General features: G+C 39.6%; 1 protein-coding gene across 2 annotated transcripts in view; it reads left to right on the top strand.

The window, feature by feature from the left end:
• The window catches only part of NARS2 (asparaginyl-tRNA synthetase 2, mitochondrial), a 156438-nt gene that overhangs the window by 104068 nt on the left and 36933 nt on the right, over positions 1-15437 (top strand). For both annotated transcript variants that reach the window (XM_032167029.1, XM_032167030.2), the window contains exons 8-9: positions 2364-2462; positions 2570-2607. In XM_032167029.1, coding sequence (XP_032022920.1) covers positions 2364-2462; positions 2570-2607 — 137 coding nt within the window. The remainder of the gene's footprint in view (positions 1-2363; positions 2463-2569; positions 2608-15437) is intronic.

The following is a 15437-nucleotide window of genomic DNA, read 5'->3' as shown; positions in this document are numbered from 1 at the left end:
GCGTGGTGACACACACCTGTAATCCCAGTGGCTAAGGAGGCTGAGGCAGCACAATTGCTTGAACCCAGGAGGCGGAGGCTACAGTTAGCCATTGCACCACTGCCTGCGTGAGACAGCAAGACTCTGTCTAAAAAATAAATAAATAAATAAATAAAATGTAAGAAAATAAACCAGGAATGCAGTATAGCTTAGCAAGATGTCTAGAGTAAATGCCACTAGGCCAGGTGCAGTGGCTCATGCCTATAATCCTTGTACTATGGGAGGCTGAGAAGGGAGGATCTCTTGAGCTTAGGAGTTCGAGACCAGTCTGGGCAATATAGCAAGAGCTAATCTCTACTAAAAATCAAAAAAATTAACTGGGTGTGGTGGTGCATACCTGTGGTCCCAGTTACTCAGTTGGCTGAGGCAGGAGGATCGCTTGATCCCGGGAGATCAAGGCAGCAGTGAGCTATGGTTATACCACTGCCCTTCAACCTGGGTGACAGAGGGAGACCTTGTCTCATAAATAAATAAATAACACTAACAATGACTGAAACAGAAATAGATCTGGTTGTCACTGGTATTTAAGTGTTTTCCTATATCTGGTTATATTAATGTACTTCAATAGACAGTTACGCCTTCACTATGCTTCCTGCCTCAAGAGGATCTACTAGTATGCAACAGAGGAAGAGAAGATACCTGCCTTTAAGGCAGCCTGTACCTTATACGTATGTGCACCTTTATGAATACACCATTTAGAAGACCTAATATTGTCTCGTGGATTTAAAACCAAGAATGTTAGTTGTGAGTAAAAACATTTTAGAAAGATTTTCCATTCCAGTCACTTTTTTCCTTCTAAGAACAAGTTTCTATTATGAGTCTCCTATGGGCACCTATGGTAGAATAATTTTTTTTGTTGTTTTTTGAGACAGGATCTCACTGTCACCTAGGCTGGAGTTGCAGTGGCGTGATCATGGCTCACTGCAGCCTCAACCTCACAGGCTCAAGTGATCCTCCCAACTCAGCCTCTTGAGGAGCTGGGACTACAGGTGCACACACCACTATGCCCAGCTAATTTTTCTTTTTATTTTTGTAGAGACAGAGTTTTGCCATATTGCCTAGGCTGGTTTTGAGAATAAGTTCTTATATACTGATTTTTGCTGTATGCTGCTTTATGTTATTTTTATTTTGGCCATTAGCAAAGCAAAAATGTATATATTTATATTTAGATATATCATCATTTCTGTAATTTTAAAGTTGACTTTCATTTACCAATGAGCGAATGAACCACTTTTCAAAATGTTCTTACTGTTCACAACAACTGATGTTTGCTGTGTGTTTCTGAGCCAGTACTAAGCTAAGTGTGACACATGGTTTATCTCATTTAATTCTCTCAAACATCCTGTAAGTTAGGTGCTGTTATTACCCTGATTCTACAAGTGAGTTTATTGAAATTTGGAGAGACATTGATCAGTTATAGCTGTTCATTTGACATCTCACTTCTTTACCAGCATTGAAACTGTCAACATAAGATTAAAACATTTCCTTTTTTCTTCCTGCCGGCCACCCACCAAGGAAATTGAGATGCCTGGAAAACTGAACCAATTTTCCATGGTACATTCAAGGATTAAAAGACTTGGTGGATCCAAGTCTTTGCTATTGTGAATAGTGCCGCAATAAACATACGTGTGCATGTGTCTTTATAGCAGCATGATTTATAGTCCTTTGGGTATATACCCAGTAATGGGATGGCTGGATCAAATGGTATTTCTAGTCCTAGATCCCTGAGGAATCGCCACACTGACTTCCACAATGGTTGAACTAGTTTACAGTCTCACCAACAACCCAGTTGTCCAACAATGATAGACTGGATTAAGAAAATGTGGCACATACACACCATGGAATACTATGCAGCCATAAAAAATGATGAGTTCATGTCCTTTGTAGGGATATGGATGAAACTGGAAAACATCATTCTCAGTAAACTATCGCCAAGGACAAAAAACCAAACACCGCATGTTCTCACTCATAGGTGGGAGTTGAACAATGAGAACACATGGACACAGGAAGGGGAACATCACACTCCAGGGACTGTTGTGGGGTGGGGGAGGGGGGAGGGACAGCATTAGGAGATATACCTAATGCTAAATGACAAGTTAATGGGTGCAGTACACCACCATGGCACATGTATACATATGTAACAAACCTGCACATTGTGCACATGTACCCTAAAACTTAAAGTATAATAATTAAAAAAAAAAAAAAAAAAAGACTTGGTGGATTTATAGTTGCTAAAGCTTGGAGTGCAGTCCTTATTGAGCCCTGAACAGGTTTTTCATGTAAAATTGCTTACATGTCAGGTGATTCTGTTTCATTTCTCTTAGGTCATAGAGGAACTATTCAAGGCTACAACAATGATGGTTCTCTCAAAATGTCCTGAAGATGTTGAACTCTGTCACAAATTCATAGCTCCTGGCCAAAAGGTAATTAGTTTTGTGGATTAAGCCCAATACATCTACTGTTTAATGTGTTAATTATACATAATGAATAAAACTATATTTTTAAAATTTTCTTTTTTGTCTTTATTAAGGACAGATTAGAACATATGCTAAAAAACAACTTTTTAATGTAAGTAGATGTTATACTTTTTGAACTTTATTCATTCTTTATCACTGTATTTATCACACTATGTTATAATTTTTTAAATTTATATCTGCTTATATAGATCCTATATATATAGGATATATATATAGACATATTATATATATATATATAGACACTCCTCAGATTCCAGGCAAGACCCATGTTCTAATTATTTTTATAGCTCTTGTGTTTGGTTCATAGTTGACAATCAGTGTTTCATCAATAAATTAATAAATCATAGCAAGATAAAATCTAGTAACTATTAACTATTTAACTATAATTCAAACTTATACTAACTTTAGTCATCAAAATTTGGCTTGATTAAAAAAAACAAACTGTAAAAAACATGCTCAGTGCAGGTTACAGCAAGAAAAGAATTCAGGAACAGAAAACTAAGAGATTGCCACAGTGATCTGCCTGAGAGTTAATGATGATTTGGACTGTGTATTAGAGTTCTCCAGAGAAACATGACCAACCACGTTTGAGGGCGGGGTGTGTGTGTGGCGATAGAGAGAGAGATTGAGAGATTATTCTAAAGAATTGGCTCACGTAATTGTAGAGGCTTCTTGTGTTTAAAGTCTCGGGGTAGGTGGACAAGCTGGAGAGTCAAGGAAGAGTTGCCATTCAAGTCCAAAGGCAGTCTCCTGGCAGAATTCCTTCTTTCTCAGGAGGAGATTAGTCTTTGTCTTAGCAAAAACTTCAACTGATTGGATTTAGCCCACCCGCATTATGAAGGGTAATATAATCTGCTTTTTTCAAAGTCCACTGATTTAGACATTAATTTCATCCAAAAAACACTTTCATAGAAGCATTCAGAATACTATTTGACCAAATATCTGGGCACCATGGCCCAGCCAAGTTGACACATAAAATTAACCATCACAGACCAGGATGGTGGCAGGAGTTCTCCTATTCCGAATATATTTTAGAGATAGAACAAACAGGATTTACTGAGGGTGAGAGAGAGAAGTTAAGGGTGACCTCAGGGTTTTTTTCTCCTACAGCTGCAAAAATGAAGTTGCTATTAACTGAAATTGGGAAATGCTTAAGAGAGTACTGGGGCAGGAGCTTTCAGAGGAAGGGGTGGTATCAGGAACACAGACATGTTAAGATTGAGATGCTTTTCAGATATCCAGCCATAGATGTTGGATAGGCAACTGAAAGTGTGGGTCTGGAGTTTTATAAGACAGTCTTGGGCATGAGTATATTGATAAAAGTGGTCATTAAGTAGATGAAGAATGAAGTAATTTGGCCTTTTCAAGGAATCTCTGCTGGTGACAACCAGGGAAGGTTCTTAGTTTTCCATCTCCTATCTAATGAAAAGATTCAAAATGCAGAAATCATATTCACCATTTGTTGAATATTTACCCAGACAGTGATAAAATTTACATACATCAGTAGCTCATTTTATCTTCACAACTCCAAGTAGTTATTATTCTACAGATGGAGAATCCCTGCAAAGAGGTTGAGTAAAAGATGAAATGGCGATTCAAGGTCATGTTCATCTGATTTCAAAGCTCAGACTTTTAACCTGAGATTTTCATATATTTGGGAGGGCACTGGAATTAAGGGTAGAGTGGTTGTAGCTGCCCCACTATCATTACAACTCTTACATGTCACTTAACTCTTGTGCTTTGGAGTCCTTGTCCATAAAATGTTACGGTTGGAAAATGTCCTCTTGGGCTGTGCCATTTCAATCATTGTTGTTGTCACAATCCATTCTGCATACTACAAATCATAGTTGCAGTTTAAATTTGTGGGGAGAGGGACATCAGCAAGATGATGAACAGAAGGTCCCAGCCTTCACCGCAGAAAGTCCATTTGGCAACTAGTCACATACAAGAACACCTTTGTGAAAATCTCAAAACTTGGGAATGAAATTGAGACACCCAGATGGACCACAGAGCAAAAAGTACATTAGAAGGGTAGGAGCAATGGTCTGTTTGATTGAATCCTCCCTCCCCTAAGTAGGCACAGTACCACCCACAGAAGATTCCCCTCGGCACACAGTTAATGCAGTGGAAAAAGACAGCTAAGTTTCCCCAGCATTCTGTGATGCTTCCTAGGAGGCCCATTCGTGTCTTGCAGGGAACCCTGGGAGTAAGGTCTAGACTACCAGGGGTCAAGTAGGAACAAAGGAGTGGGGCAGTGCTCACAGCAACCAGTACACGGATCTTGGTGATAGCTGTGTTGCTGCCAGCAGTAGCACCTGATCAGAGATACCAGCCAGTGGCATAGCCCGTTTACAAAGCCTAGCTGGTTGCTGCAGAAGCTCAGTAGGAAGGTCTGTCTGGTTTGAGCCCCTACAGGGCTGCCACCCCACCTAGCCTCAGCATCCACCCTCATGCTTTGCTCAGGCAGGCAGACATCACAAATGTTTTACATTTGTGTAACATACAAATGGCCATTAGGTTTATCAAAAAGTGTCCAACATCACTAATCAATAAAATGCAAATTAAAACCACACTGAGATAACCCCTCACACCTGTTAGAATGGCTGTTACCAGAAAGTAGAATGAGACACATTGGCTCATGCCTGTAGTCTCAACACTTCGGGAGGCTGAGGTGGGAGGATCACTTAAGCCCAGGAGTTCAGGACCACCCTGGCCAACTTAGTGAGACCCTGTCTCTACAAAAAAAGAAATAAATTAGCCAGGTGTGGTGACACGTGCCTGTACTGCCAGCTACTCAGGAGACTCAAGGTGGGAGGATTGCCTAAGCCCAGGAGGTTGAGGCTTCTGTGAGCTATGATCACAGACGCTGCTGCACTCTAGCCTGGGAGACAGAGCAAGACCTTGTCTCAAAAAAAAAAAAAAAAAAAAAAAAGTCAAATGATAACAGGTGTTGGCAAAGATGTGGCGCTTGGGAACCCTTTTATAACTGTTAGTGGGAATGTAAATTAGTAGAGCTATTATGGAGGGTAGTATGGGAGGTTTCTCAAAAAATTAAAAATATGTTTACCATATGATTCAGCAATCCTACCTCTGGGTACATATCCAGAACTGAAGTCAGTATGTCAAAGAGATATCTGCACTTACATGTTCTTTGCAGCACTATTCATAGTAGCCAAGATACGGAATCAACCTAAGTGTCCATCAGTGGATGACTGGATAAAGTAAATGTGTATAGTACTATTCAAAGGAAATCTTATTTGTGACAACATGGATCAACCTGGAAAACTTAATGCTAAGTGAAAGAAGCCAGGCACAGAAAGACAAATACTGCATGATTCACCTTGATGTGAAATGTAATAAAGTTAACACTTACAGAAGTAGTGAGTAGGATGGTAGTTACCAGTGGCAGGTGAGGGGTTCTTGAAGGGAATGGAAAGAAATTGACCAAGGGGTACAAAGTTTCTGTTAGGCCAGAGGAGTAAGTTTTCAGGATTTATTGCATAACAGAGTGACCATAATTAATTGTAGTGTGTATCTCAAAATTGCTACAGGAGTAGATTTTAAATCTTCTCACTACAAAAAAAAAACAAATGAAGCGTGTGAGATGATAGATATGTTAATTACCTTGATATATTCATTCCACAGTGTATAATACCAAAAACACATTGTATCCCGTAAATACATAAAATAGTTATTTGTCAATTCAAAATTCAAACATTTTTAAATAAATGTATATGTGTGATTATTTGATTGGTGTCTACTACCTCTGTGATGTCAGAGGCTATGTTTAAATTGGTTACTGTTACACCCCCAGGACTTAGCCCAGTGCCTTTAACAGACACTCAGTAAATACTGAGTAATTGAGTGGACAAACAAATGACTTGAGTAACTGTGGCTGTAAACGTATTCTTTAGGCTGGATCCTCTCCTGAGGTTTCTTAATGGCTCATATCACTATTTATTTCAGTCACTGAGGGTAGTGAACCATGATTCACAGAACCTGGATTCTAATCCTGGCCCTACCATTTACCGGCCATTAATGAGTACATTAATATTTTTTAACAAATATTTATTGACTGCCTAATAGGAGTTAGGCACTTTGCTAGTTGTTGAGAATAATGAAAACAAACATTGATTTATTTTTTATGGAGTTGAAAATCTAGAGAAAAAGATGAACAGTTAAATATTTATATGAATAATGTAATTACGACTCTGAACTTGATTAATAGTGAATCTTTAACTTTTCTGAACTTCAGGTTCCTCATCTGTAAAAAATACTCTGTCGTATATTGTTGAAAGGATTCAATGACAATACTCTTAAAAGCAGTATGTCAGACTAGATAATTTGAAAACACTGTTGCTACAAAACATCTAAAAATAATACTTAAAATATTATAAGATTCTTTTAAATACGTTGTTGAATTCGCTAGAAAGTAGGAGAAGTTCCAGGCGCTAGAAATGAAGAAGGAACCAAACACTAGAGTGATATGGACAGTTGGTGTGATGCTGAGGATTCTCAGGGTGTAGGGTAGGGAAGCTGGAGGGCGATTTTCCAGTTTTTGAAGCCAGAGATTTTAACAGCAATGAGAGGACATGAGAATAGATGTAGCAGAATGAATTAGAATCAAGATACCCCCTGAAATGCACACACAGGTATACACACAAAGCTAGAACTGGTCAAGGACTGCACCCTTAATGAAAGAGCCAATTAGAAAATAAGCAAACAAACGGAAAATTGAGCTAGCCAGCATAGAGAATTTACAAAGAAGTGTAGAAGTATATCTCCTTTAGCCTGGGCTTAGGGATAGAGACAAAACAGAAAGTCTCCATTGAGAATTTGCAGCCACTGTTGGCCGTTAAGTGAGCCTAGAGTTTGAATTTATGTTTCCTGTGTAGTTCAAGAATCTTCATGCCAGGGCATTAAAATAAAAAATTGTCTTCAGTTGGTGATAATGCTGGAGTAGCTATGGAAACCAATATAAAACCGATCCTGAAGTTTGTACCCTCAACCTAAGTGGCATGATATTCTCAAAACAAACTCTACTGAAGATAATCTCACAGTCCAAATACAGAGGGAAATACCTACCATGAGCAAGAACAGCAGACATAACAAACAGCATTAGATTCCCAAGAAGTTCAAAGAACAGTAATGACAATAGACTGATAAAATAGTATCTTCACACAGTTGAAAGAAAATACCTGTTACCTTAGAACTGAAATACTGGGCAGCAATAACTTTTAAAACTGGAGAGGCACGTTCATAGTTGAAGTGTTAGTCCTTTTGTTGTTTGAAAGGAAGAGACAAGCTGGTGAACTTTAGACTTTTTTTTTTTTTTTTTTAAGAGACAGGGCCTCGCTCTGTTTTCCAGGCTAGAGGGCAGTGGTCTGATCATAGCTCACGGCAGCCTTGAACTCCTGGGCTCAAGCTATCCTCCTGCCTCAGCCTCCCGAGTAACTGAGACAACTGGTGCAGGCCACCACACCCGGCTGCTTTAGACTGTTAAGTCAGATATGCACGTTAAAATGTGCAGGGTAGCCACTAAAAGCATAATGAGATGGTGCTGGTCTGATGACAGTGATTATTAAGTCAACAACATCAGAGCCCTCTCTACCACCTTGGCATCACCTTTCTGCTGTTTCATGCCTTTTAAGCCATTGGCGCTGAAATTTCTCAAAATACTGGTGTAGCTGAATCTCCTATTGAGTTAATCCTAAAAACAGTAAAGAGAAAAGAAAAAACAGGGAGATGGCAAAAGAGAAACTGTTCTCCTTTATGCAGACTGCACTGTTAATTATTGAATCTGTATAGATACCACGTGACTTGTATTCTTTTGAGTAGATTTCAATGTATTTTTCACTACCTGTTATAATTATTTTATATGAAAATGTGCTATTTCAGCAACTCGTGTCGTAATGGAATTTAGCCTTTATGCAGAAATTGTATTCAGTTTATTTTACATTTCCTTTATATTATTATGGTTCCGAAAATGTAGAATACTTACCTTTTTTATTTGCTCTTCATTTATCTTTGTGTGAATTTGAGGCAAAGGATGACAATAATTATCTTTGTAGTTTAGCAATTTTACCCCAACAGCTTCAGAATAATGAATTTTCTTTATTCAGCAATGAAAAATGTGAAATATGAAGGTAGTTTGATGCTGTATCATTCTCTCTCACAGTGTTTTTTCCTCCTTTCCTCAAAGTACTTTGGAAACAGTTTCTGGAAAGGAGAAGAGATATTATTTTCTATACATATCAAGAAAAATACTTAGTAGAGAGAGTTGATGGAAGCCATTAACGATATCGAATGTCAGAACTGTAATTTGAACTTGAAAGTTCTGCCTCTAATGAAGGTATTGGGGAGTGGAGTAGAAGACATGGAATAACAAGAGATATTTAGACATGAGAGTCATTTCTTAATAATGAAACAGTAACATACCAATGGTAGAAAATCTTACCGCTTATTATTTTGACTGCTCTCATATTTCTCAGTGTGACTGGTAGCTCATACCAAGTAATTGATATAATAGAATGACAGAATGCCTAAGCAAAAAAGAACTTTATACAAGATAGTTCAATCTCCTTATTTTACAAGTGCAAACAAATACTTAATTTTTAAATGTTTGTATAATACATTACAAAAATTAATAACATGCTTTCACTACGTTGAAGTGACTCACATAGCTAGTAGTAGAATCAGATGAAGTGGTAGAATCAGTTGAAGAACCCAGAGCCCATTTTCTTTTGTTTTGATGGAACATATGAAATGCTAAGTGATTTAGGCATTATCTTAGCCGTTAAAAGCTTATACTCTGGAGTCAGCAGATCAAAATTTACTATTTACTTACATGAGTAACCTTTGGAAAGTTACCGATCCTCTCTAACCTTCTGCTTCCCTTCTGTAAAATGCTAATTTTAAAATCGTTAATACTGCTACTACCAACACCACTACCACCACCATTATTACCTTAGAAATTACCTATTATTATTGGGGGTGGAGCCAAGATGGCCAAATAGGAACAGCTCCGGTCTACAGCTCCCAGCCTGAGTGACACAGAAGACAGGTGATTTCTGCATTTCTGTTTGAGGTACCGGTTTCATCTCACTAGGGAGTGCCAAACAGTGGGTGCAGGACAGTCAGTGAAGCGCACTGTGCGCGAGCCGAAGCAGGGCGAGGCATTGCCTCACTCGGGAAGCGCAAGGGGTCAGAGAGTTCCCTTTCCTAGTCAAAGAAAGGGGTAACAGACGGCACCTGGAAAATCGGGTCAGTCCCACCCTAATACTGCGATTTTTCAACGGGCCTGGAAAACGGCACACCAGGAGATTGTGTCCCGCACCTGGCTCGGAGGGTCCTATGCCCACGGAGTCTCGCTGATTGCTAGCACAGCAGTCTGAGATCAAACTGCAAGGCAGCAGCGAGGCTGGGGGAGGGGTGCCCGCCATTGCCCAGGCTTGCTTAGGTAAACAAAGCAGCCAGGAAGCTCGAACTTGGTGGAGCCCACCACAGCTCAAGGAGGCCTGCCTGCATCTGTAGGCTCCACCTCTGGGGGCAGGGCACAGACAAACAAAAATTCAGCAGGAACCTCCACAGACTTAAATGTCCCTGTCTGACTGACAGCTTTGAAGAGAGTAGTGGTTCTCCCAGCATGCAGCTGGAGATCTGAGAACAGACAGACTGCCTCCTAAAGTGGGTCCCTGACCCCCAAGCAGCCTAACTGGGAGGCACCCCCCAGTAGGGACAGACTGACACCTCACTCGGCCAGGTACTCCTCTGAGAAAAAACTTCCAGAGGAACTATCAGACAGCTGAATTTGTGGTCTCACGAAAATCCGCTGTTCTGCAGCCACTGCTGCTGATACCCAGCCAAACAGGGTCTGGAGTGGACCTCTAGTAAACTCCAACAGACCTGCAGCTGAGGGTCCTGTCTGGTAGAAGGAAAACTAAGAAACAGAAAGGACATCCACACCAAAAACCCATCTGTACATCACCATCATCAAAGACCACAAGTAGATAAAACCACAGAGATGGGGAAAAAACAGAGCAGAAAAACTGGAAACTCTAAAAAGCAGAGCACCTCTGCTCCTCCAAAGGAACACAGTTCCTCACCAGCAATGGAACAAAGCTGGATGGAGAATGACCTTGACGAGTTGAGAGAAGAAGGCTTCAGACGATCAAATTACTCCGAGCTACGGGAGGAAATTCAAAACAATAGCAAAGAAGTTAAAAACTTTGAAAAAAAATTAGACGAATGGATAACTAGAATAACCAATGCAGAGAAGGGCTTAAAGGAGCTGATGGAGCTGAAAGCCAAGTATTGAGAACTACGCGAAGATTGCAGAAGCCTCGGTAGCAGATGCGATCAACTGGAAGAAAGGGTATTGCTGATGGAAGATGAAATGAATGAAATGAAGCGAGAAGGGAAGTTTAGAGAAAAAAGAATAAAAAGAAACGAACAAAGCCTCCAAGAAATTTGGGACTATGTGAAAAGACCAAACCTACATCTGATTGGTGTACCTGAAAATGACAGGGAGAATGGAACCAAGTTGGAAAACACTCTGCAAGATATTATCCAGGAGAACTTCCCCAATCTAGAAAGGCAGGCCAACATTCAGATTCAGGAAATACAGAGAACGCCACAAAGATACTCCTCGAGAAGAGCAACTCCAAGACACATAATTGTCAGATTCACCAAAATTGAAATGAAGGAAAAAATGTTAAGGGCAGCCAGAGAGAAAGGTCGGGTTACCCACAAAGGGAAGCCCATCAGACTAACAGCTGATCTCTGGGCGGAAACTCTACTACAAGCCAGAAGAGAGTGGGGCCGATATTCAACATTCTTAAAGAAAAGAATTTTCAACCCAGAATTTCATATCCAGCCAAACTAAGCTTCATAAGTGAAGGAGAAATAAAATACTTTACAGACAAGCAAATGCTGAGTGATTTTGTCACCACCAGGCCTGCCCTAAAAGAGCTCCTGAAGGAAGCACTAAACATGGAAAGGAACAACTGGTACCAGCCCCTGCAAAAACATGCCAAATTGTAAAGACCATCAAAGCTAGGAAGAAACTGCATCAACAAACGAGCAAAATAACCAACTAACATCATAATGACAGAATCAGATTCACACATAACAGTATTAACTTTAAATGTAAATGGGCTAAATGCTCCAATTAAAAGACACAGACTGGCAAACTGGGTAAGGAGTCAGGACCCATCAGTGTGCTGTATTCAGGAAACCCATCTCACGTGCAGAGACACACATAGACTCAAAACAAAGGGATGGAGGAAGATCTATCAAGCAGATGGAAAACAAAAAAAGGCAGGGGTTGCAATCCTAGTCTCTGATAAAATAGACTTTAAACCAACAAAGATCAAAAGAGACAAAGAAGGCCATTACATAATGGTAAAGGGATCAGTTCAACAAGAAGAGCTAACTATCCTAAATATATATGCACCCAACACAGGAGCACCCAGATTCATAAAGCAATTCCTGAGTGACCTACAGAGGGACTTAAAACTCCCACACAATGATAATGGGAGATTTTAACACCCCACTGTCAACATTAGACAGATCAACGAGACAGAAAGTTAACAAGGATATCCAGGAATTGAACTCAGTTCTGCACAAAGTGGACCTAATAGACATCTACTGAACTCTCCACCCCAAATCAACAGAATATACATTTTTTTCAGCACCTATTCCAAAATTGACCACATAGTTGGAAGTAAAGCTCTCCTCAGCAAATGTAAAAGAACAGAAATTATAACAAACTCTCTCAGACCACAGTGCAATCAAACTAGAACTCAGGATTAAGAAACTCACTCAAAACCACTCAACTACATGGAAACTGAACAACCTGCTCCTGAATGACTACTGGGTACATAATGAAATGAAAGCAGAAATAAAGATGTTCTTTGAAACCAACGAGAACAAAGACACAACATACCAGAATCTCTGGGATGCATTCAAAGCAGTGTGTAGAGGGAAATTTATAGTACTAAATGCCCACAAGAGAAAGCAGGAAAGATCCAAAATTGACACCCTAACATCACAATTAAAAGAACTAGAAAAGCAAGAGCAAACACATTCAAAAGCTAGCAGAAGGCTACAAATAACTAAAATCAGAGCAGAACTGAAGGAAATAGAGACACAAAAAACCCTTCAAAAAATTAATGAATCCAGGAGCTGATTTTTTGAAAAGATCGACAAAATTGATAGACTGCTAGCAAGACTAATAAAGAAGAAAAGAGAGAAGAATCAAATAGATGCAATACAAAATGAAAAAGGGGATATCACCACCGATCCCACAGAAATACAATCTACCATCAGATAATACTACAAACACCTCTATGCAAATAAACTAGAAAATCTAGAAGAAATGGATAAATTCCTCGACAAATACACCCTCCCAAGACTAAACCAGGAAGAAGTTGAATCTCTGAATAGACCAATAACAGCCTCTGAAATTGTGGCAATAATCAATAGCTTACCAACCAAAAAGAGTCCAGCACCTGATGGATTCACAGCCGAATTCTACCAGAGGTACAAGGAGGAACTGGTACCATTCCTTCTGAAACTATTCCAATCGATAGAAAAAGAGGGAATCCTCCCTAACACATTTTATGAGGCCAGCATCGTCCTGATACCAAAGCCTCGCAGAGACATAACCAAAAAAGAGAATTTCAGACCAATATCCTTGATGAACATTGATGCAAAAATCCTCAATAAAATACTGGCAAACTGAATTCAGCAGCACATCAAAAAGCTTATACACCATGATCAAGTGGGCTTCATCCCTGGGATGCAAGGCTGGTTCAACATATGGAAATCAATAAATGTAATCCAGCATATAAACAGAACCAAAGACAAAAATGACATGATTATCTCAATAGATGCAGAAAAGGCCTCTGACAAAATTCAACAACCCTTCATGCTAAAAACTCTCAATAAATCAGGTATTGATGGGACATATCTCAAAATAATAAGAGCTATCTATGACAAACCCACAGCCAATATCATACTGAATGGGCAAAAACTGGAAGCATTCCCTTTGAAAACTGGCACAAGACAGGGATGCCCTCTCTCACCACTCCTATTCAACATAGTGCTGGAAGTTCTGGCCAGAGCAGTCAGGCAGGAGAAGGAAATAAAGGGTATTCAATTAGGAAAAGAAGTCAAATTGTCCCTGTTTGCAGATGACATGATTGTATATCTAGAAAACCCCATAGTCTCAGCTCAAAATCTCCTTAAGCTGATTAGCAACTTCAGCAAAGTCTCAGGATACAAAATCAATGTACAAAAATCACAAGCATTCTTGTACACCAATAACAGACAAACAGAGAGCCAAATCATGAGTGAACTCCTATTCACAATTGCTTCAAAGAGAATAAAGTACCTAGGAATCCAACTTACAAGGGATGTGAAGGACCTCTTCAAGGAGAACTACAAACCACTGCTCAATGAAATAAAAGAAGATACAAACAAATGGAAGAACATTCCATGCTCATGGGTAGGAAGAATCAATATCGTGAAAATGGCCATACTGCCCAAGGTAATTTATAGATTCAATGCCATCCCCATCAAGCTACCAAGGACTTTCTTCACAGAATTGGAAAAAACTCAAGTTGATATGGAACCAAAAAAGAGCCCACATCGCCAAGTCAATCCTAAGCCAAAAGAACAAAGCTGGAGGCATCACGCTACCTGACTTCAAACTATACTACAAGGCTACAGTAACCAAAACAGCATGGTACTGGTACCACGACAGAGACATAGATCAATGGAACAGAACAGAGCCCTCAGAAATGATGCCACATATCTACAACTATCTGATCTTTGACAAGCCTGACAAAAACTAGAAATGGGGAAAGGATTCCCTATTTAATAAATGGTGCTGGGAAAACTGGCTAGCCATATGTAGAAAGCTGAAACTGGATCCCTTCCTTACACCTTATACAAAAATTAATTCAAGATGGATTAAAGACTTACATGTTAGACCTAAAACCATTAAAATCCTACAAGAAAACCTAGGCAATACCATTCAGGACATAGGCGTGGGCAAGGATTTCATGTCTAAAACACCAAAAGCAATGGCAACAAAAGCCTAAATTGACAAATGGGATCTAATTAAACTAAAGAGCTTCTGCACAGCAAAAGAAACTACCATCAGAGTGAGCAGGCAACCTACAGAATGGGAGAAAAGTTTTGCAACCTACTCATCTGACAAAGGGCTAATATCCAGAATCTACAATGAACTCAAACAAATTTACAAGAAAAAAACAAACAACCCCGTCGAAGAGTGGGCGAAGGACATGAACAGACACTTCTCAAAACATGTATGCAGCCAAAAAACACATGAAAAAATGCTCATCATCACTAGCCATCAGAGAAATGCAAATCAAAACCACAGTGAGATACCATGTCATACCAGTTAGAATGGCCATCATTAAAAAGTCAGGAAACAACAGGTGCTGGAGAGGATGTGGAGAAGTAGGAACACTTTTACACTGTTGGTGGGACTGTAAACTAGTTCAACCATTGTGGAAGTCAGTGTGGTGATTCCTCAGGGATCTAGAACTAGAAATACCATTTGACCCAGCCATCCCATTACTGGGTATATACCCAAAGGACTATAAATCATGCTGCTATAAAGACGCATGCACACGTATGTTTATTGTGGCACTATTCACAATAGCAAAGAGTTGGAACCAACCCAAATGTCCAACAACGATAGACTGGATTAAGAAAATGTGGCACATATACACCATGGAATACTATGCAGCCATAAAAAATGATGAGTTCATGTCCTTTGTAGGGACATGGATGAAACTGGAAAACATCCTTCTCAGTAAGCTATCACCAAGGACAGAAAACCAAACACCGCATGTTCTCACTCATAGGTGGGAATTGAACAATGAGAAC

This window comes from Hylobates moloch, unplaced genomic scaffold (assembly GCF_009828535.3).
Source record: "Hylobates moloch isolate HMO894 unplaced genomic scaffold, HMol_V3 SCAFFOLD_11, whole genome shotgun sequence".
In the NCBI taxonomy this organism is placed as follows: Eukaryota; Metazoa; Chordata; class Mammalia; order Primates; family Hylobatidae; genus Hylobates; species Hylobates moloch.
Note: the sequence above shows the minus strand (reverse complement) of the source record. Positions and strands in the feature narration are given on the sequence as shown.